General features: G+C 39.7%; 1 protein-coding gene across 2 annotated transcripts in view; it reads left to right on the top strand.

The window, feature by feature from the left end:
• CSPP1 (centrosome and spindle pole associated protein 1) overlaps positions 1–24,540 on the top strand; it is a 252,250-nt gene that overhangs the window by 225,314 nt on the left and 2,396 nt on the right. For both annotated transcript variants that reach the window (XM_078072319.1, XM_078072320.1), the window contains 4 exons: positions 1,228–1,274; positions 11,813–11,876; positions 18,027–18,136; positions 24,368–24,506. In XM_078072319.1, coding sequence (XP_077928445.1) covers positions 1,228–1,274; positions 11,813–11,876; positions 18,027–18,136; positions 24,368–24,506 — 360 coding nt within the window. The remainder of the gene's footprint in view (positions 1–1,227; positions 1,275–11,812; positions 11,877–18,026; positions 18,137–24,367; positions 24,507–24,540) is intronic.

The raw sequence follows: 24,540 nt of genomic DNA, 5'->3' as shown, positions 1-24,540 counted from the left end.
GTATGGAACTGGGGGTGGGGGAGCACCTGATGGCAGAGTGGGGGTAGCTGCCTCACAGAGCAGAGCATCTGTGGGCCCTGTTGGCCCAGTGTCCTGCAGGACTTCACATATTTCCCCAGCTTTGCCAGCCTGCAGGCCACTGAGGGTGGCCATGGAAAATGAGTCCTAAAAACACAACAATCCAGTAATAAGAATGAGAAGACATTCTCATTCTCAGGCCTGCAGGATCTGAGGAATGTTTTTTGACCAGGAGACATTATCACAGGAGTAAGTGGTGCACCATTTTAGGCCCAGGTCAGGACTTTGATAAAGATTGATACAGGGAAAGTCTTTCCTCCATCTTGTACAGGACTTTTCACAGTAGTCTCATAGATCACCCTCTGACAGCAGAGTAACCCAGATTCTATGATAAATAGTAGGCATGTCATCAGAGAAGAAAAGCTAGGACATTCTTCAACCTTTACAAGCATTTTGGTGGAATTTTTCCCAAGGAGACCCAGCTGATGATCTGATCTGGTGTAGTCTTGGCATATTAGGCTGATTAACCCAAAAGTAGTCCCCAGGTGGAGGGATGCAGGTGCATTTTGGCACCGAGGGTATTCATCTGCCATAGCAGCCACCGGCCAACTTCCAATAAACACGATGATGACTGAATTAATAAGCAAATGGCTTAACTATAAAAGTCACAAACATGGTATAAAATAGTCTGAGAAGGAATACAGGCTGTCATTCATTGGTAGCCTATTTATTCCCAAAGGCAGTCTCTAAAAGACAAAATGCACTATTCAGAGGAACACAGAGGAACACTGGTCAAATCCACGAGGGGCCTTTGGGACACCTGTTCCAGAATCTCTGTGGAACCAGGTGCCTGGAGCTGAACTAATTCCATGTGAGGGGCCATGTTTAATTCCACTCAGCCACTGGAAATTGGGTTGTGGAAATAGGAGTGAAACTGGTGAAGAATCCTGCTTTTCTTTTTCTGCAGACATCAGTTTTAAGCTCATAATGACTTTTAGTTTTTCTAGTCAACTAGAATGGGTGCTGAGTTAGTTACATTTATTAATAAGTAATATCTTAACATTCTAAAATGTGATAGTTGAAAAAGAATTTCCGTAGAGAGCTAGTCACAAAAGATATTCTAAAAGGTTTTTTTTTTTTTTATATTCTAAAAGTTTTTATTTTAAAAATGTTTTCTTTTTTTTTTTTTTTCCCCTCCATTAACTACAGTTGACTTGGATGCCATCCCAAGTGCTAAAGTACGGGACCGCAGAATGGTAAGAAACCAGTTACAATTTTTCAAGATAGTTTTTGGGGGATAAAAAATTTTAGGCATATGCTAAGTGAGTAATCCAGTTTTGAATATTGAACTAAGAAAGAATTTAAATCTTGTCTCATCTATGTAGTGGGTAGGTAGAGATATATTAGTAGAATATGTAGAGAGAAAGCATATTGTTATACGAAGTGTAGTGTGTTACAAGACTTTAGAGCTAGGCTGTTCAGGTTGGTCTGTTTTAGCTATGTGACTTCAGGCAGGGTATTTAATCATTCTGTGCCTTAGCTCCCTTATCTGTAAAATGGGATAATATTACTTATCTCTGAGGGTGGCTATAAGAATTATTATTTGTGAGAGGAGAAGCAAGATGGCGGAGGAGTAGGAGACCTAAATTTCATCTGGTCCCAGGAATTCAGTAGATAGTCATCAAACCACTCTGAATACCTACGAACTCAACAGGAGATCGAAGAAAAGAATAGCAGCAACTCTCTGAACAGAAAAGCGACCAGTTTCTGGAAGGTAGGACATGCGGAGAAGTGAATCCGAGGCGATATTCGGGAAGATAGACAGCGGGGGAGGGGGCCTCCATCAGCCGCTACTGGCAAGTGATAGAGCAGCAGAGCACAAAACCGGAACTTTTAGAAGTCTGCTCCACTGAGGGATGTGGCTCCAGTGGCTAAGCGGGGGGTGGAACCCTCGCTGGGACAGTGTGGTCTGAGGACCCTTGGGGTCACGGAAAGACCAGGGGTGCCTGAGTGCAGCAGAGCTCCCAGGTATTGGAGCAGGGAAGCCGGCTGCAGAGACGGAGCTGAGGAGTGGGCTGTCAGCTTGGGGTTGCCATAAACCGTGATCCGCGGCACAGTCGGGCCACTGCTCTTCCAGCAGGGACCCAACAAGCGGCAGATCCGGGGAGACTCCCCTTCCTCCCCTGGGAGGTGCGGTGCGGGAGCGCACCGCAGGGATCTGCTGGGTTTGGAGACTCCAAACGGGGTCGTGTGCCAGAGATAGAGACGCTCGGTCACAGGCCGGGTGAGCACGGAGGGCGGCCGGAGACCGGGGAGACAGGAGTGATTGACTGCTTTTCTCTGGGGGCTCACTGAGGAGTGGGGCCTCGAGTTCTCAGCTCCTCCGGGGCGGAGATTGGGAGGCCACCATTTTCACTCTTGTCCTCCAAAGCTGGACGGAAAGCTTGCACGGAACAAAAAAGCTCCTGAGAGCAAACCCGAGCAGATTACTTAGCCCAGACCCGGCAAGGGCGGGGCAATTCCGCCTGGGGCAAAGACGTTTGGGAACCACAGCCACAGACCCCTCCCCCGGAAGATCAGCAAGAACAGCCAGCCAAGACCAAGTTTACTGATCAATGAGAACGGCAGAACTCCAGAGCTAGGGGAATACTGCACATAGAATTCATGGATTTTTCCCCCCTGATTCTTAAGTCTTTCAAAGTTAATCTTTTTAATTTTCTTTTTTCTTTTTTTTTGAATTTTTCTTTTTCCCTTTTTCAAACAACATCTTATCAATCCCTTTTTTAAAAATCTTTATTTTTCATTTTTAGAGTCATAGTCTATCCCTTCATAGGAGTTAACCTTATTTTTGGTATATATATAAGTTGTTCTCTCTTTAAAATTTTGGGATACAGTTTCTTCTAACAGACCAAAATATACCCTAAATCTCTAGTGTATGGCTTTGTTCTAGTCTCCTGCCTGATCACATTCTCTTCCTTTCTTTCTTTCTTTCTTTTTTTTTTTTGTAATTCCTCTTCTTTCTTTTTTCAACCAACTTGTCTTCTCAATTCCTTTTATAAAATCTTTTATAATTTTCATCTTTACAATCATATTCCATCCCTTCATCATATTTACCCTTATTTTTGTACATATATAAGTTTTTCTTTCTTTAAAATTTTGGGAGCTACTTTCTTCTAACAGACCAAATTACGCCCAAAATCTAGTGTGTGGCACTGATTTATGCACCAGCCTGATCATATTTGATCATATTCTTTTTTTTTTTTATCTTTTTCTTTTTTCTTTCTTTCCTTTTCTTTTCCCCCGGTTTCAGGTCCCTTCTGTTTTGTTTAGTGTACATTTTTCTGGGGTCATTGTTACCCTGTTAGCATTTTGTTCTCTCATTCATCTGTTCTCCTCTGGGCAAAATGACAAGATGGAAAAAATCACCTCAAAAAAAAGAACAAGAGGCAGTACCGACTGCCAGGGACCTAATCAGTACAGACATTAGTAAGATGTCGGAACTAGAGTTCAGAATGACGATTTTAAAGATACTAGTTGGGCTTGAAAAAAGCATGGAAGATATTAGAGAAACCCTTTCTGGAGAAATAAAAGAAGTAAAAACCAAGTCGAAATCAAAAAGGCTATTAATGAGGTGCATTCAAAAATGGAGGCTCTAACTGCTAGGACGAATAAGGAACAAGAGACAATTAGTAATATAGAAGACCAAATGATGGAGAATAAAGACGCTGAGAAAAAGAGAGATAAACAACTACTGGATCACAAGGGCAGAATTCGAGAGATAAGTGATACCATAAGACGAAACAATATTAGAATAATTGGGATCCCAGAAGAAGAAGAAAGAGAGAGAGGGGCAGAAGGTATATTGGAGCAAATTATTCCAGTGAACTTCCCTAATTTGGGGAAGGAAACAGCCATCAAAATCCAGGAGACACAGAGAACCCCCCTCAAAATCAATAAAAATAGGTCAACACCCCGACATCTAATAGTAAAACTTAGGAGTCTCAGAGACAAAGAGAAAATCGTGAAAGTAGCTCGGGACAAGAGATCTGTAACCTACAATTGTAGAAACATTAGATTGGCAACAGACATATCCACAGAGACCTGGCAGGCCAGAAAGGACTGGCATGATATATTCATAGCACTAAACGAGAAAAATATGCAGCCAAGGATACTATATCCAGCTAGGCTGTCATTGAAAACAGAAGGAGAGATAAAAAGCTTCCAGGACAAACAAAAACTAAAGGAATTTGCGAACACTAAACCAGCCCTACAAGAAATATTGAAAGGGGTCCTCTAAGCAAAGAGAGAGCCTAAAAGTAACATAGACCAGAAAGGAACAGAGAAAAATCTACAGTAACAGTCACCTTACAGGCAATACAATGGTATTAAATTCATATCTTCCAGTAGTTACCCTGAATGTAAATGGGCTAACTGCACAAATCAAAAGACACAGGCTATCAGATTGGATAAAGAAACAAGACCCATCGATATGCTGTCTGCAAAAGACTCATTTTAGACCCAAAGACACCCCCAGACTGAAAGTGAGGGGGTGGAAAACCATTTACCATGCTAATGGACACCAAAAGAAAGATGGGGTGGCAATCCTTATATCAGACTAATTAGATTTTTAAACCAGATTATAATAAGAGATGAGGAAGGACACTATATCATACTTAAAGAGTCTAACCAACAAGAAGATCTAACAATTGTAAATATCTATCCCCCTAATATGGGAGCAGCCAATTATATAAGCCAATTAATAACAAAAGCAAATAAACACATCGACAACAATACAGTAATAGTAGGGGACTTTAACACACGCCTCATTGAAATGGGCAGGTCATCTAAGCAAAAGTTCCACAAGGAAATAAAGACTTTAAATGGTACACTGGACCAAATGGACTTCACAGATATATTCAGAACATTCCATCCCAAAGCAGCAGAATACACATTCTTCTCTAATGCCCATGGAACATTTTCCAGAATAGATCACATCCTGGGTCACAAATCACGTCTCAACCGGTACCAAAAGATTGGGACCATTCCCTGCATATTTTTGGATCACAATGCTTTGAAACTAGAACTCAACTGCAAGAGGAAAGTTGGAAAGAACTCAAATACATGGAGGCTAAAGAGCATCCTACTAAAGAATGAATGGGTCAACCAGGAAAATGAAGAATTAAAGAAATTCATGGAAACAAATGAAAATAAAAACACAACTGTTCAAAATCTTTGGGATGCAGCAAAGGCAGTCCTAAGAGGAAAGTATATAGCAATACAAACCTTTCTCAAGAAACAAGAAAGGTCTCAAATACACAACCTAACCCTACACCTAAAGGAGCTGGAGAAAGAACAGCAAATAAAGCCGAAACCCAGCAGGAGAAGAGAAATAATAAAGATCAGAGCAGAAATCAATGAAATAGAAACCAAAAGAACAGTAGAACAGATCAACGAAACTAGGAGCTGGTTCTTTGAAAGAATTAACAAGATTGATAAACCCCTGGCCAGACTTATCAAGAAGAAAAGAGAAAGGACCCAAATAAATAAAATCATGAATGAAAGAGGAAAGATCACAACCAACACCAAAGAAATACAAACAATTATAAGAACATATTATGAGCAACTATATGCCAGCAGATTAGATAATCTGGAAGAAATGGATGCATTCCTGGAGATGTATAAACTACCAAAACTGAACCAGGAAGAAATAGAAAACCTGAACAGACCGATAACCACTAAGGAAATTGAAGCAGTCATCAAAAATCTCCCAACAAACAAAAGCCCAGGGCCAGATGGCTTCCCAGGGGAATTCTACCAAACATTTGAAGAAGAATTAATACCTATTCTTCTGCAACTGTTCCAAAAAATAGAAATGGAAGGAAAACTTCCAAACTCTTTCTATGAGGCCACCATTACCTTGATCCCAAAACCAGACAAAGACCCCATCAGAAAGGAGAATTATAGACCAATATCCTTGATGGACCTGGATGCAAAAATTCTCACCAAAATACTAGCCAATAGGATCCAACAGTACATTAAAAGGATTATTCACCATGACCAAGTGGGATTTATCCCTGGGCTGCAGGGTTGGTTCAACATCCGCAAATCAATCAATGTGATATAATACATTAATAAAAGAAAGAACAAGAACTGTATGATCCTCTCAATAGATGCAGAAAAAGCATTTGACAAAGTACAGCATCCTTTCTTGATCAAAACTCTTCAGAGTGTAGGGATGGAGAGTATATACCTCAATATCATAAAAGCCATCTATGAAAAACCCACAGGGAATATCATTCTCAATGGGGAAAAACTGAGAGCTTTCCCCCTAAGGTCAGGAACACGGCAGGGATGTCCACTATCACCACTGCTGTTCAACATAGTATTAGAAGTCCTAGCCACAGCAATCAGACAACAAAAAGAAATAAAAGGCATCCAAACTAGCAAAGAAGAAGTCAAACTCTCACTCTTTGCAGATGATATGATAGTTTGTGTGGAAAACCCGAAAGACTTCACCTCAAAACTGCTAGAACTCATACAGGAATTCAGTAAAGTGGCAGGATATAAAATCAATGCACAGAAATCAGTGGCGTTCCTATACACCAACAACAAGACAGAAGAAAGAGAAATTAAGGAGTCAATCCCATTTACAGTTGCTCCCCAAACCATAAGATACCTAGGAATAAATACAACCAAAGAGCAAAGAATCTGTTCTCAGAAAACTATAAAATACTTACGAAAGAAATTGAGGAAGACACAAAGAAATGGAAAAATGTTCCATGCTCATGGATTGGAAGAACAAATACTGTGAAGATGTCAATGCTACCTAGAGCAATCTACACATTTAATGCAATCCCTATCAAAATACCATCACCTTTTTTCAAAGAAATGGAACAAATAATTCTAAAATTTGTATGGAACCAGCAAAGACCCCGAATAGCCTGAGGAATGTTGAAAAAGAAAAGCAAAGCCTGTGGCATCACAATTCCGGACTTCAAGCTCTATTACAAAGCTGTCATCATCAAGACAGTATGGTACTGGCACAAAACCAGACACATAGATCAATGGAACAGAATAGAGAGCCCAGAAATGGACCCTCAACTCTATGGTCAACTAATCTTCGACAAAGCAGGAAAGAATGTCCAATGGAAAAAAGACAGTCTCTTCAACAAAGGTGTTGGGGAAATTGGACAGCCACATGCAGAAGACTGAAACTGGACCATTTCTTTACAGCACACACAAAAATAGACTGAAAATGGTTGAAAGACCTAAATGTGAGACAGGAGTCCATGAAAATCCTAGAGGAGAACACAGGCAGCAACCTCTTCGACCTCAGCTGCAGCAAGTTCTTCCTAGAAACATCGCCAAAGGCAAGGGAAGCAAGGGCAAAAATGAACTATTGGGATTTCATCAAGATAAAAAGCTTTTGCACAGCAAAGGACACGGTCAACAAAACCAAAAGACAACCACCATAATGGGAGAAGATATTTGCAAATGACATATCAGATAAAGGGCTAGTATCCAAAATCTATGAAGAACTTCTTAAACTCAACACCCAAAGAACAAATGATCCAATCAAGAAATGGGCAGAAGACACGAACAGACATTTTTGCAAAGAAGACATCCAGATGGCCAACAGACACATGAAAAAGTGCTCAGCATCGCTCGGCATCAGGAAAATCCAAATCAAGACCTCAATGAGATAGCACTCACACCAGTCAGAATGGCTAAAATGAACAAGTCGGGAAGCGACAGATGTTGGAGAGGATGCGGAGAAAGGGGAACCCTCCTACACTGTTGGTGGGAATGCAAGCTGGTGCAGCCACTCTGGAAAACAGTATGGAGGGCCCTCAAAAAATTGAAAATAGAGCTACCCTATGACCCAGCAATTGCACTACTGGGTATTTACCCCAAAGATACAAATGTAGGGTTCTGAAGCGGTATGTGCACCGTGATGCTTACAGCAGCAATGTCCACAATAGCCAAACTATGGAATGAGCCCAGATGTCCATCGACAGATGAATGGATAAAGAAGAAGTGGTATATATATATACAATGGAATATTATGCAGCCGTCAAAAGGAATGAGCTCTTGCCATTTGCAACGACGTGGATGGAACTTGAGGGTATTATGCTGAGCGACATAAGTCAATCAGAGAAAGACATGTATCATATGACCTCACTGATATGAGGAATTCTTAATCTCAGGAAACAAACTGAGGGTTGCTGGAGTGGTGGGGTGTGGGAGGGATTGGGTGGCTGGGTGATAGACATTGGGGAGGGTATATGCTATGGTGAGCGCTGTGAATTGTGTAAGACTGTTGAATCACAGACCTGTACCTCTGAAACACATAATACATTATACGTTTAAAAAAAATGAAGAAGATAGCAGGAAGGGAAAAATGAAGGAGGGGAATTTGGAGGGGGAGACGAACCATGAGAGACTATGGACTCTGAGATACAAACTGAGGGTTCTAGAGGGGAGGGGGATGGGAGGATGGGTTAGCCCAGTGATGGGTATTAAAGAGGGCACGTACTGCATGGAGCACTGGGTGTTATACACAAACAATGAATCATGGAACACTACATCAAAAACTGATGATATAATGTGTGGTGATTAACGTAACATAATAAAAGAAAAAAAAAGAATTATTATTTGCAAGGCATTTAGGGATAGGCCTAGCACGTAATTTCTATATAAATGTTTATTAAATAAAAAATAGCTCAGGTTGTTGCAGAGATTAAGTGAGATGATATATTAGCACGGGGCCTGGTCCATGAGTGCCGTGTGTTTGCTTTCAACATCATTAGCAGCAGTGGAAGTAGGAGTTTATAATATAAGTAGTGGTGAGGACTGTTAACAAAGTCAGCAATGTAAGGACATCATTCTTCTCCTGAGGAGGTGACGTATGTGCAAAGACTGAATAAAGGGAAGGCATGAGCCACTTTCATGCTGAAGATATGTATTGAATACTGACTGTGGACCAGATACAATCCTAGGTGCTGGGGGTCCTGGAGTGAGCAAAAGGGACAAAAATCCCTGCCCTCTGAGGGCTTAGTTTCTGGTAAGAGGGAGAGACAATAAAATAAAACATACAGTATGTTAAATCATGGGGCTCTGGAGAAAGTGATGGCCTGGAGAAGGGGTCCTGGGTGTCCTGGGGTGACAGGGTTTACAATATGCAATATAATGGGCATGGAAGGCCTCACCGAGTAGGTAACATTTAAGTAAGGGCATCAGGGAGGTGGCCATTTGAATTACCGGGGGACACATCTGGAGGAAGAAGCTTCTAGATGGCAGCCCTGGGCAGGAGGAGGCTTGGTGCACACAGGGAGCAGTGAGCAGACCAGAGAGTCTGGAGAGCCAGGAGCAGGGGGTTGGGAGCAGATGGGGTAGAGAGGTGATGGGCTGGACTGTGGAGCCTCTGAGCCCATCACAGGGTTTTACCTTTTACGCTGTGAATGTGTTGAGATGCTTCTAAAGTTTTGGGGCAGAGTAGTGACAGGGCTACTGCTATAATCTGGTTAAGACATAACATGATTTAGCCCCAGGCGGGAACAGTGGAAGTGGTCGGAAGTGGCTGGATTTATTTTGAAAGGAGACCTGATAATATTTTGACATATTGGCTGTGGGGTATGAGGAGTCAAAGGTGAACTTCAAGGGTTTTGGTTGGGAGTTGCTGTTTATAGCGGCGGCGAAGGAGGAGAAACACATTTGGGGGTGGGTAAGATTAGGAATTTAGTTTAAAACACGGTAAGTTTTGAGATGCTTGTTAGACAACCATTTGGAACTGGTGAGTAGCAGACAGATAAGAGGTTTAAGGGTAAAAGATTGAGGTTGGAAATAAATTTAATTTTCATGAACACAAACAGTATTTATCACATTTTCAGATTATAAAGGTAAGGCTCAGCTTGGCTGTTTTAGTAGCCCAGGGTTACCAGTTGGTAGCTTTTGGTGCTTCAATTGAAGTGATAATGATGTTGCTAATGGCTACCATTTACAGAGTGACCAGTCTGTGCCAGGTACTTGATGTTTATTTCTCTCAAGTACACAACAAGGTGTGCTTTCCCTATTTGACATAAGAGGAAACTGCGGACCCATGATCACGCAGTCCGTAAGCTGCAAAGCCCAGACTTGAAATCAAGCTAGTCTTGAGAGCTCCTCCTTGTCCCCATGCCATACCTATTCCTGAAGTCTGTGCAGGTCGGTAGGTTCCTCTATGTGGCAGCCACATTTCTTAGTGAAAAGGTACTGAAATTTAACAGCGGGGATTTTGGTTAAAATCCTGGATTAGTAAAACCATATTTTCCTGAGTAGAAACTCAGCATAAGCCAACAGCTTATCATGGCTATTACCAAAAAGCTAATAAATTTTGGGCTCCTCATCTTCCTAGAAACTGGACTGTATAGAAAATACAGATGAAAGTAGGGCAGGTTGTCATGGAGAAGATAGAGCTTACATGGACTTGGATCACTATTTTATTTTATTTTATTTTATTTATCTTTTTTGAAAGATTTTATTTATTTATTTGACAAGAGAGAGAGATAGCGAGAGAGGGAACACTAGCAGGGGGAGTGGGAGAGGGAGAAGCAGGCTTCCCGCCGAGCAGGGAGCCCGATGCAGGGCTCGATCCCAGGACCCTGGGACCATGACCTGAGCCGAAGGCGGACGCTTAACGACTGAGCCACCCAGGCGCCCCTTGGATCACTTTTTAGTTATGTGAAGGACTCTGATGAGGAAGAGAGGTTGGGCGGTATGCAGTGCTAGGAACACCTGGTTCAGTCCATTTGGTAAATATTAGATGCTGTTCATGGTAGAAAACAAAAGTAAAATCAATAGGTGTTAAAAAGGAAAGTTAAATGCAATATATGGAAGAATTCAGTGAAAGAGAACTTTCTAATAATGCTGTGTATTAGTGGAATGTATTTAGAAATTAATGGATAGCTCTTCAGTGGAGTGCTCTAGCACATCCTAGAAATTTGGTGGGGAAGTGGTGGTAGGTGACTTTAGGGTCCTTCCAGAATATAAGGTGACATTATTCTCTAAATGTAAATCTGTTAACCTCTTATTTGAGAGCTCATTATAAGCGCAATCCTAGTGTTATTTTTCCCCCTACTCTTATGTTCCCTCTGTATCTGTGCTATACCTTTGTGACAGCTGCTGTCACATAGGGCTGTCATTGTCTGAGGGCATGCCCCTCTCTGTCCCCCATGGGACTGTGATCCACTCCACAGCAGAAACTCTTACTCATCTTTGTTCCTGGCATGGAGGAAATAATAGTAAGTGCACTGTATGGATTTATTGAAAGAATGAATGAATCTTGGCAATGGTTTAAAGACTTTTATTTTTTATTTATTTATTTTTAAGATTTTGTCAGAGAGAGAGCACAAGCAGGGGGAGCTGCAGGCAGAGGGAGAAGCAGGCTTCCTGCTGAGCAAGGAGCCTGATGCGGGACTCGATCCCAGAACCCTGGGATCATGACCTGAGCCGAAGGCAGACACTTAACTGACTGAGCCACCCAGGCGCCCTGGTTTAAAGACTTTTAATATTTAATTGGGTTCATTGCTTCATACTCTGTTTTCATCAGCAATATTGTGACCCATAATAAAACGGGTCTTTCCTATATTTTGGGGGCATAGGAATGTGGTGTAGGGGGCAAGCAGCCAGTCTTACCTGTCCCCATCCTTTTTTGCTAATTTTGGGGACAGTGTGGAGACTTGTGCCTCTTGGTACAGCTTTGTTGTTTTTCCATACAGGACTAATAAAAATCACTAATATATGATGTTCCTTTTAGCCCAGAGAGGACTCTGATGATTTCTTGAAAACTTCATTATTGGAATCTGATAGTGCTTTTATTGGTGAGTATATTTATGTTACCAGTCTAGTTATTTAAATATTAAGCATTATTTATATTTCTTTTAAGTATTTTTCTCCATACTTAACAAAATTAGTACTTCACTCTTTGTTTTGCAAGGTGGTAAAAAGGAAATATCCTATTTTACTAACTTAATAATCATCAAATATGACTTATTCTGATTCTGAAAACTTTATAAATAAAATGAGCTTTTGAAATCATAGGAATGGTTCACACAAAAACCTGTACATGAACTTTCATAACAGCTTTACTTCTAATAGCCAAAAACTGGAATCAGCCCAGATATCCTTCAACAGGTGAACAGGTAAACTGTAGTACATCCATACCATGGGATACTGCTTAAGAGACGAGTGGATCAGGAGCATATCAGTATCCTGGGTGTGAGACTGTTGCTCTTCTTTTGCAAAACATTACTGCTGGGGGGACCTGGGCAAGGTGTGCAAAGGACCTCTTTGATTTCTTAAAACTGCATGTGGATCTTTCCATTTTAAAAGGTCATAAGAATATTTTTAGTCTTAAGAAAAAATGTATCTCACGGTACCTCTATGTATCTTCTTATGTATTGTAATATACACATAATTATGTACTCTGATCATAAGCATTTCTGCTGTCTTAGGGCCATCAGGGAATTATATCTCCTACATATTAGTTGTATTTCATGAGATGAAAATTCCAAACTAGCCTATACTTTTTTTTTTTAAAGATTTTATTTATTTGAGAGAGAGAATGAGAGAGAGAGAGAGCACATGAGAGGGGGGAGGGTCAGAGGGAAACAGACTCCCCGCTGAGCAGGGAGCCCGACGCGGGACTCGATCCTGGAACTCCAGGATCATGACCTGAGCCAAAGGCAGTCGCTTAACCAACTGAGCCACCCAGGCGCCCTATTCTTTTTTTTTTTAGTGAGTTTTTCTTTTCCAGGATGTCATATTATGGAGAGTGACTAGAGATGGAGAAACCAGGAGGAAATAGGGATGGGGAGGTAGTGTATGGAAGCATCAGGGAAATGTGACCTGTTCCTGCTAACAATTAAGACAGTTTGGGGCACTCAAGATGGTGTCTTAGACTATTTCATTATACTACACCAAAGATACAGCAATCTGTCTTTTTGATATCCCACAAATATCCCATAGTCATGACTGTTACCACTGTTCTAATGAATGTGGGTAAGGCTTTTGTGTGTGTGATAACCTAGATGAGAAAGTTCTGAGGATCTAAATATATAGCATGTTGACTATAGTTAACAGTACTGCAGTGTATACACAAAAGTTGCTATGAGAGAGAGTTTTCATGTCCTCACCCGTAACAACAAGAACAACAACAAAATGGTAATTCTGTGAAGGAGGTGAAGGATGTGTTAACTAGCCTTATTGTCAAAAACATTTTGCAATATGTAATTGACCCACATGGGTCAATTGAACAACATGGGTCTGAACTGTGTGGATCCACTTAAACGTGGATTTTTTTCTAGTAAATACAGTACAGTAAATGTATTTTCTCAGTAACATTTTCTCTTGATTCCTTTATTGTAAGAATATATATATAATATATATGGAACATATAAAGTATGTGTTAATCGACTGTGTTATCAGTAAGGCTTCTGGTCTACAGTAAAGTTTCTGAGGAGTCCAAAAGTATACGTGCATTTCGAACGTGCAGGGCCCCTGCATGATTCAAGGGTCAGCTGTATACGTAGTATCAGATCATCACATTGTACACCTTAAACTTACACAATGTTCTGTGTCTGTAATAAATTAAGCTGGAAAAAACACAAATTGACTATAAACAATAAGAAAGAAATTCAATCAATAATAAGTTTCCAAAACAGAAAGCACCAGGTCCAGATAGCTTCACTGGTGGATTCTACCAAACATTTAGGGAAAAATTCTATGAATTCTCTAAAACCTCTTCCAGAAAATGGAAGCAGAGGGACACATTCTGTGTGTCCAGCATTACCCTAATACCAAAACCAGACAAAGAAGAGCACAAGAAAACTACATACCAATACCTCTCATGAATATAGATGCAAAAATTCTCAGCAAAATATTAGCAGATTGAATTCAACAATGTGTGAAGAGAAACACCACAACCAAGTGGGATTTATATCAGGTATGCAAAGCTGGTTTACATTCAATTAATATAATTAATCAAAATGTAATCATCGTATCAACAGGCAAAAGAAGAAAAATCACATGATCATTATCAGTAGATGCAGAAAGGCACTGAACAGAATCCAACACCCATTCATGATAACTCTCAGCAAACTAGGGTTATAAGGGAGCATCCTCAACTATCTACAGAAACCCTACAGCCAACATCATATTTAATGATGAGGAGATAGAAACTTTCCTGTAAAGACCAGGAACAAGGCAAAGATGTCTCTTCTCACCACTCCTCAACATCATTATGGAAGTCCTAGCTGATGTGCTAAGTCAAGAAAAGGAGGTATACAGATTGGGAAAGGAGCAATAATACTGTCTTTGTGCATAGATGACATGATTGTAGGAAATCTGATAAATAAAAGAAACCCTGGTACTAATAATAAGTAGTTACAGCACAGTTGCAGGATACCAGGTTAAAACACAGAAGTCAGTTGCTTTCCTATATGTACCAGCAATGAACAAGTGGACTTAGAAAGTTAAAACACAATATCACTTACATTAGCACCCCCCTAAAAAGAAATACATATAGATCTTGTACTGATTTTATTATGAAAAAAACTGCAAAACTCTTATGAAATAAAACAGACATTTCATGTTCATGGATTGGGAAATGCAATATGGTTTAAGATACCAGTTCTTCTCAACCTGATCTATAAATTCAATGCAATCCCAGTTAAACTGATTCTAAAATTTATATGGAGAGGTGAAAGATCCAGAATAGCACAACATGGAAAGAAGACAAAGATGAAGACTGACACTACGTGACTTACTATAAAGTTAACAGTAATCAAGCGGTGTGGTATTGGCAAAAGAATATACAAATAGATCAATTGAACAGAATAGAGTCTAGAAATAGAGCCAAACAAGGATAGTCCATTGATTTTTGACAAAAGAGCAAAAGCAATGCAATGGACAAAAGATGGTCTTTTCAACAAGTGGTGCTAGAACAACTGGACATCTACATTGCAAAAAAAAAAAAAAAAGGAATCTAGACACAGACCTTAGACCCTTCACCAAAATCAACTCAAAGTGGACCATAGACCCAAATTGTAAAATGCAAAATTATACAACTCCTAGAATATAACAGAGGAGAAGACCTAGAAGAACTTGGGGATGGTGATGACATTTTAGATGCAATACCAGAGGTGTAATCCATGAGAGAGAGATTGGATAAACTAGACTTCTTTAAAAACTAATGCTCTGTGAAAGACAATGGCAAGAGAATGAGAAGACAAGCTAGAGACATACTTGGCTAAAGACCCATCTGATAAAGGACTGTTAGCCAAAATATACAAAGAACTCTTAAAACTCAACAGTAAGAATTCAATTAAAATATGGGCAAAAGATCCAAACACATTTCACTAAGACCTACAGATGGCAAATAAGCATATGAAAATATGTCTTTAGGGAAATGTAAGTTAACAACGAGATACCACTATTAGATAGAATGGCCAAAACCCACAGGAACTCTCACTCAGTGCTGGTGGGAATGTAAAATGGTACAGCCACTTTGGGAGACAGTTTGGATGTTTCTTAAGAAACCAAACATACTCTTATCTTACAATCCTGCAATTACACTACTTGATATGTACCCAAAGGAGTTGAAACTTAATGTCCATACAAAAACCCACACACAGATATTTATAGCAGTTTTAGGTAATTGCCAAGACCTGGAAGCAATCAGGATGTCTTTCAGAAGGTGAATGGATGAACATACTGTGATAACCAGACAGTGCGATATTATTCAGTGCTGAAAAGGAATCACAGACCTGTACCTCTAAAACACATAATACATTATATGTTAAAAAAAAAAAAAAAGATAGGAGGGGAAGAATGAAGGGGGGGGAATCGGAGGGGGAGACGAACCATGAGAGACGATGGACTCTGAGAAACAAACTGAGGGTTCTAGAGGGGAGGGGGGTGGGAGGATGGGTTAGCCTGGTGATGGGTATTGAAGAGGGCACGTTCTGCATGGAGCGCTGGGTGTTATACGCAAACAATGAATCACAGAACACTACATCAAAAACTAATGATGTAATGTATGGTGATTAACGTAAAAAAAAAGAAATGAGCTACGAAACCATGGAAAGATACAGAGGATCCTTGAATGCATGTGTGTGATAGAAGCCAATCTGAACAGGCTACATACTATATGATTCAACTATATGACCATCAGGGAAAGGCAAAACTATGGAGGCAGCAGAGAGATCAGCAGTTGCCAGGGGTTACAGCAGAGGGAGGAATGGGTAGGGGTGCACAGAGGAGTTTTAGGGCAGTGAAGCTATTCTGTGGATCTTGTCATAGTGGATACATGTCAAAACCCATGGAATGTACACCACCAAGAGTGAAGCCTAAACTATGGATGTTGGGTGATAATGTGTCAGTGTGGGTTTATTGATTTTAATGAACATACCACTCTGGTTGTTGATAGTGAGGTAGGCTATGAGTGTGTGAACAGGGGGTATATAGGAATTCCCTATTTTCCACTCCGTTTTCCTGAACTTAAAAACTCTTGTAAACAGTCTATGTTTTGTTTTTTTGTTTTTTTTAAAGCAAGTGCATTAGTGGTAGGGTATATACAGAAATCAGAAAACTTTATTTTTGGAGTTTTAGAAAACCACACCTCATTCAGTAAAATGTAGTATTGCTGCCTTAAAAAAAAAACAACTGTACATTTTATTTTATTTTATTTTATTTTAAAGATTTTATTTATTTATTTATTTGATGGAGAGAGAGCGAGAGAGGGAACACAAGCAGGGGGAGTGGTAGAGGGAGAAGCAGGCTCTCCGCCGAGCAGGGAGCCCGATGCGGGGCTCGATCCCAGGACACTGGGATCATGACCTGAGCCGAAGGCAGCCGCTTAATGACTGAGCCACCCAGGCGCCCCACAACTGTACATTTTAAATATCAGAAATTTGAATATCACTTATAGGGTAAATGATAGTGTTGTATCAGTGTTAAATTTCCTGAACGTGATAATGAAATTGTAGATATAATGTAGGAGATAGTCCTTGTTCTTAGATAGTACATGCTTAAGTATGTGGGGATGAAGTGTCATGCAACTTGCTGGTTCTGCAAAAACAAGCAACACCACCCCCCATATAGAAATAAAGTAAATGTGGCAAAATAAGAAATGGTGATTTTAGGTATTTATTATAACTTTCCTTTAGGTTTTAATTTTTTAAAATAAAGAGTTGGAAAAATCCTTACCTCCATGATCACTAGAGAGGCTATGATCAGATCAAAAAGACTGACAATACCAAGTGTTGGTAAAGATATGGGAAACTAGAACCTTCTTAAAATGTAAAATGATAGAACCACTTCTGAAAATGGTTTGGCAATTGCTCAAAATGCTAAACGTAGAGTTACACAGAATATCCAACAATTTTACTCTTAGGAATATAGCCCAAAGAAATGAAAACATGTGGCCACAAAGACATATACACGAATGTTCATAGCAGAATTAATAATTGCCAACTAGAAACAGTTCACATGTCCATCACCTGGTGAATACACAGATAAAATGTGATATATCCATATGATGGAGCACTATACAGCAATAAGAATCAATTGATACGTGGTACAACATAAAAGAACCTCAAACACATTATGCTAAGTGGAAGACACAAAATATTACATTGTATATTCCATTTATACGTAATCTCAGGAAAGGTAAATCTCCTGAGCTTGAAAGCAGATCAGTGTTTATTTGGGGCCAGGGAGGTGGGAGTTGTGAGTGATTGCCTGTGAGCACAAGGGAACTTTTTGAGGTGATAGACATGTTCTAAAACTAGATTGTAATGATGACTGCACAGTTCTATAAAAGTTAATGAACTGTGTACATTTGTAGTAGCTGAGTTTTATTACATGTAAATAATATCTAAAGCTATTAAAAAAGAGTCTTGGTTTAGCTCGGAGTAAAAAGATTTGAAATGTTTGTTGTTTAAGACTTCTCCTTTGTGTGGTCTTCTTAGGTGCTTACGGCGAGACATATCCTGCCATTGAAGATGATATCCTCCCTCTACAGTCCCAGCTGTCCTCTGCAAGACAGCGCAGGAGGAACAAACAGAAAGGATTGGACTTTGTATGTATGAAATATCTTTTTCTTTTTTCCCTTCTCAGTTTAAGAGAGGTCTGGATTCTGACCCATGCTAAATTGGTATGGTCCACAAGAGACTCATTTTAGAACCAAAGACACCTCCAGATTGAAAGTGAGGGGGGTGGAAAACCATTTATCACGCTAATGGACATCAGAAGACAGGGGGGTGGCAATTCTTATATCAGACAAATTAGATTTTAAACCAAAGACTGTAATAGGAGATGAGGAAGGACACTATATCATAATTAAAGGGTCTGTCCAACAAGAAGATCTAACAGCTGTAAATATTTATACCCCTAACATGGGAGCAGCCAAATATATAAGCCAATTAATAACTAAATCAAAGAAACACATCAATAATAATACAATAATAGTAGGGCACTTTAACAACCCAGGCACTAAAACGGACACATCATCTAAGCAGAAGATCAACAAGGAAACAAGGGCTTTGAATGACACACTGGACCACATGGACTTCACAGATATATTCAGAGCATTCCATCCTAAAGCAACAGAATACACATTCTTCTGGAGTCCACATGGAACATTCTCCAGAATAGATCACATACTGGGTCTCAAATCAGGTCTCCACCAGTACCAAAAGACTGGGATCATTCCCTGCATATTTTCGGACCACAATGCTTTGAAACTAGAACTCAGTCACAAGAGGAAATTTGGAAAGAACTCAAATACATGGAGGCTAAAGAGCATCCTACTAAAGAATGAATGGGTCAACCAGGAAATCTTGAATTTTAAGAATTCATGGAAACAAATGAAAATGAAAACACAACTGGTCAAAATCTTTGGGATGCAGCCAAGGCAGTCCTAAGAGGGAATTATACAGCAACACAAGTCTTTCTCAAGAAACAGGAAAGGTCTCAGATACACAACCTAACCTTATACCTAAAGGAGCTGGAGAAAGAACAGCAAATAAAGCCTGAACCCAGCAGGAGAAGAGAATTAATGAAGATTAGAGCAGAAATCAAAGAAATAGAAACCAAAAGAACAGTAGGACAGATCAATGAAACCAGGAGCTGGTTCTTTAAAAAAGAATAAGATCGATAAACACCTGGCCAGATTTATCAAAAAGAAAAAAGGGGGGCGCCTGGGTGGCTTAGCCGGTTAAGCGGCTACCTTCGGCTCAGGTCATGATCCCAGGGTCCTGGGATCGAGTCCCGCATTGGACTCCCTGCTCAGCGGGGAGCCTGCTTCTCCCCTCTCCCTCTGTCTGCCTCTCTGCCTATTTGTGCTATCTCTCAAATAAATGAAATCCTTAAAAAAAAAAAAAAAGGACCCAAATAAATAAAATCATGAATGAAAGAGGAGAGATCATGACCAACACCAAAGCAATTATACATATTATAAAATTATAAAACAATTATAAAAACATATTATGAGCAACTATAGATCAACAAATTAGGCAATCTGGAAGAAATGGATGCATTCCTAGAGATGTATAAACTACCAAAACTGAACCAGGAAGAAACAGAAAACCTGAACCAGACCCATAACCAGCAAGAAAATTGAAGTAGTAATCAAAAATCTCCCAACAAACAAGAGCCCAGGGCCGGATGACTTCCCAGGGGAATTCTACCAAACATTTAAAGAAGAATTAATACCTATTCTGAAGCTGTTTCAAAAAATAGAAATGGAAGGAAAACTTCCAAACTCATTTTATGAGGCCAGCATTACCTTGATCCCAAAACCAGACAAAGACCCCACCAAAAAGGAGAATTACAGACCAGTATCTCTGATGAACATGGATGCCAAAATTCCCACCAAGATACTAGCCAGTAGGATCCAAAGGTACATTAAAAAGATCCTAGCCAGTAGGATCCAATGGTACATTAAAAGGATTATTCACCACGACCAAGTGGGATTTATTCCTGGGCTGCAAGGGTGGTTCAACATCTGCACATCAATCATTGTGATACACTACATTATTAAAAGAAAGGACAAGAACCACATAATCCTCCCAGTGAATGCAGAAAAAGCATTTGACAAAGTACAGCATCCTTCCTTGATTAAAACCCTTCACAGTGTAGGGATAGAGGGAACATACCTCAATATCATAAAAGCTACATACGAAAAGCCCACAGCAAATATCATTCTCAATGGGGAAAAACTGAGAGCTCTTCCCCTAAGGTCAGGAACACGGCAGGGATGACCACTCTCACCACTGTTGTTCAACATAGTACTAGAAGTCCTAGCCTCAGCAATCAGACAACAAAAAGAAATAAAAGGCATCCAAACTAGCAAAGAAGTAGTCAAACTCTCACTCTTTGCAGGTGGTATGATACTCTGTGTGGAAAACCCAAAAGACTCCACCCCAAAATTGCTAGAACACATACAGGAATTCAGCAAAGTGGCAGGATATAAAATGAATGCACAGAAATCAGTTCTATTCCTATACACTAACAATGAGAAGACAGAGAAATTAAGGAGTTGATCCCATTTACAACTGCACCAAAACCCCTAAGATACCTAGGAATAAACCTAACCCAAGAGGCAAACGATCTATACTCAAAAAACTATAGAACACTCATGAAAGAAACTGAGGCAGACACAAAGAAATGGAAAAACGTTCCATGCTCTAGGTTGGAAGAACAAATATTGTTAAAATGTCTATGCTACCTCGAGCTATCTATACTTTCAATGCAATCCCTATCAAAATACCATCAACTTTTTTTCACAGAGCTGGAACAAATAATCCTAAAATTTGTATGGAACCAGAAAAGACCCCAAATAGCCAAAGGAATGTTGAAAAAGAAAACCAAAGCTGGTGGCATCAGAATCCTGGACCTCAAGCTCTATTACAAAGCTGTCATCATCAAGACAGTATGGCACTGGCACAAATACAGACACAAAGATCAATGGAACAGAACACACAACCCAGAAATGTACCCTCAACTCTATGGTCACCTAATCTTGGACAAAGCAGGAAAGAATGTCCAATGGAAAAAAGACATTTTCTTCAACAAATGGTGTTGGGGAAATTGGACAGCCACATGCAGAAGACTGAAACTGGACCATTCCCTTACACGATACACAAAATAATAGATTCAAAATGGATGAAAGACCTAAATGTGAGACAGGAATCCATCAAAATCCTAAAGAACACAGGCAGCAACTTCTGTGACCTCGGCTGCGGCAGCATCTTGCTAGACACATCTCCAAAGGCAAGGGAAAGAAAGGCAAAAACTAACTATTGGGATTTCATCAAGATAAAAAGCTTTTGCACAGCAAAGGAAATAGTTGACAAAACCAAAAGACAACCAACAGAATGGAAGAAGATATTTGCAAATGACATAGCAGATAATGGGCTAACATCCAAAATCAATAAAGAACTTATCAAACTCAATACCCAAAGAACAAATAATCCACTCAAGAAATGGGCAGAAGACATGAAGAGAGATTTCTCTAAAGAAGACATACAAATGGCCAACAGATACATGAAAAACTGCTCCATATCACTAGGCATCAGGGAAATCCAAATCAAAACCTCAATGAGATACCACCTCACACCAGTCAGAATGGCTAAAATTAACAAATCCAGAAACATCAAGTGTTGGTGAGGATGCGGAGAAAGGGGAACCCTCCTACACTGTTGGTGGGAATGCAAGCTGGTGCAGCCACTCTGGAAAACCATATGACGTTCCTCAAGAAGTTAAAAATAGAGCTACCATACGAGCCAGCAATTACACGACTGAGTATTTATCTCAAAGATATAAGTGTAGTGATCCAAAGGGGCACCTGCACCCCAGTGTTCATAACAGTAATGTCCACAATACCCAAACTATGGAAAGAGCCCCAGACGTCCACTGACAGATGAATGGCTAAAGAAGATGTGGTATATATATATAATGGAATATTATGCAGCCATCAAAAAATGAAATCTTGCCATTTGCAGTGATGTGGATGGAACTAGAGGCTATCATGCTAAGCGAAATAAGTCAATCAGAGAAAGACAATTATATGATCTCACTGTTACGTGGAATTTAAGAAACAGAGGATCATAGGGGAAGAGAGGAGAAAAATAAGACGAAACCAGAGAGGGAGACAAACCATAAGAGACTCTTAATCATAGGAAACAAAGTGCTGAGGGTTGCTGGAGGGGAGGGGGGGTGGAGGGATGGGGTAACTGGGTTATGGACATTAAGGAGGGCACGTGATGTAATGAGCACTGGGTATTATGTAAGACTGGTGAATCACAGGCCTGTACCTCTGAAACCAGTAATACATTATATGTTAATTGAATTTAAATTTTAAAAATGTTTAAAAATACATAAAAATAATATAAATTGACATGGTCCAGTAAAGAAAGCGCACTTGGTCTGGAAAGAGGTGACTGTAGGTGTAAATGTAGGCTCTACCACCTGACCTAGCTCCCTAAGCTTGGGCAGGTCATTGAACTCTGGTACCTTGGCTTGAGGTAGTATTTTCCTATCTCCTAGTGTGGTTATAAGCCTAGTAGTACCTGGAACAGAATGTTCAGCAATGTTTGTTCCACGCCCTAATCTTCCTCCTTCCCTGTTGCAGAATATTTGGATTTCAGAGAAGGTACAAGAAGCAACTGAAAACATTTATTGTGAAGTCTGCTTGGACACTTTAGGTGTCCAAGACTTGGACACCTAAGCCTACTATATAGGCATCTTCTAGTATTTTGGTCGGATAACCTGTCCAAGGTCACATTCCACAGGAAGGCTGATATTCAACCCATATTCTTTTCATAGAATGTGTGTAAATGTTTTTATAGTATAACTAGTAAAAAGCCCTTGTGACATTGTTGAGATATGTACTTTGTTGAGTAGACAACTTTGGGCAAATTCTTAAACTGTGTGTGTTTTCTTATATATGTGACATGGAGATAGTTAATATATATGAGCCATTAGCGCTGTCAAGTCCACAAAGGACAAATGCTATTATTAGCATTATTACATGTATAGCTTTACCAGGTGGCAGTAACTTGTTTCCCCAGCAACCACGTCTACTTTGCCTCTATGTAGTTGCCTTTTTTGGTTACACAGACATGAGATGTGGTCAAGTTTTAGCATGTCAGTACTTGCCTCCTTTTTATTGCTGAGTAACTCCTTTGAATGGGTATTCCACATTTTGTTTATCTATTCAACACTTGATGGACATTTGGATTGTTTCTACTTTTGTGTACAAGTTTTCTGATGATTTTCATTTTTCTTGCATATATACCTAGGAATAGAATTGTTATAGAGTAATTTTGAGGAACTGCCAGACTGGTTTCCAAAGTGGCTACACCATTTTATACTCCCACCAGCAATAGATGAAGGTTCCAGTTTCTATATCATGGCAACACTTGTTACTTTTATTATAGTTATTATAGTCATCCTAGGGAGTGTGAAGTAGTGCCTCCTTGTGGGTTTGATTTGGATTTCTGTAATGATGTTCAGTATCTTCGAAGATAACGTCTATGCAAATCCTTTGCCCATTTTCTAATCAGTTTGTCTATTGTTGATTTGTAAGTTATGTATTCGAGACACAAGTCCCTTATTAGATGTATGATTTTTATAGTTCCTCTCATTTTGTGTGTTGTCTTTCTTACTTTCTTGATGGGGTCCAACTTAACCAATCTTCTCTTTCATTGCTTGTGCTTCTGGTGTCTTATCAAGAAACCATTACCTAACCCACCATCATGAAAATTACTTGTTTTCTTCTAAGGGTTTTTATAGTTTTGCTCTCAAATTTAGGTCAGTGATCCACTCTAATTTTTGCAATTGATGTGAGGTGTAGGGGTCCAAATTCATTCTTCTGCATGTGGACAATCCGGGTTGTTCCAGTAACATTTATTGAAAAGGCTCTTCTTTCCCCCAGTGAATTTTGTTGGCCCTTTTGTCCATAAATTAAGGGTTTATTCCTGGACTCTCTATTCCATTGTCTTTATGCCATTACCACCCTGTCTTGATTACTCTAGCTTAATTGATTCTTAGCCCCTGTTGTTTCACTTTTTACCTTTTGGGTCCTGTTAATTCCCCACCTTCACCCAGCCTGGCAGTATTTAAATATTATCACGAATTCTGTATCTTCATCTGAGCCTGCATGAATAAACACCAGGAGTTAGAATATAAATGCTACAGATTTCCATTTGTTTTATTCCTCACACTATACATTTATCAGGGGCAAGAATATTTTTAGGTTCACAGATTTGTTACTGATTGTTTCTAAAATTCTCTTTTCTAATTATAGGATAACAGTCATCCTAATATGCCACCAGATGGTCTCTCTCTAAAATCTGTGTCCAGTATAAATATTGATCAGCTTAGAATGAAAAATGAGGAACGGATGCGAAGACTGAATGAACTTCAGAATAAACCGATTAATACAGGTGAATGGCCAGTCTTAATGCTTAATGGACTATT

Source organism: Halichoerus grypus, chromosome 5 (genome assembly GCF_964656455.1).
Source record: "Halichoerus grypus chromosome 5, mHalGry1.hap1.1, whole genome shotgun sequence".
In the NCBI taxonomy this organism is placed as follows: domain Eukaryota; kingdom Metazoa; phylum Chordata; class Mammalia; order Carnivora; family Phocidae; genus Halichoerus; species Halichoerus grypus.
Note: the sequence above shows the minus strand (reverse complement) of the source record. Positions and strands in the feature narration are given on the sequence as shown.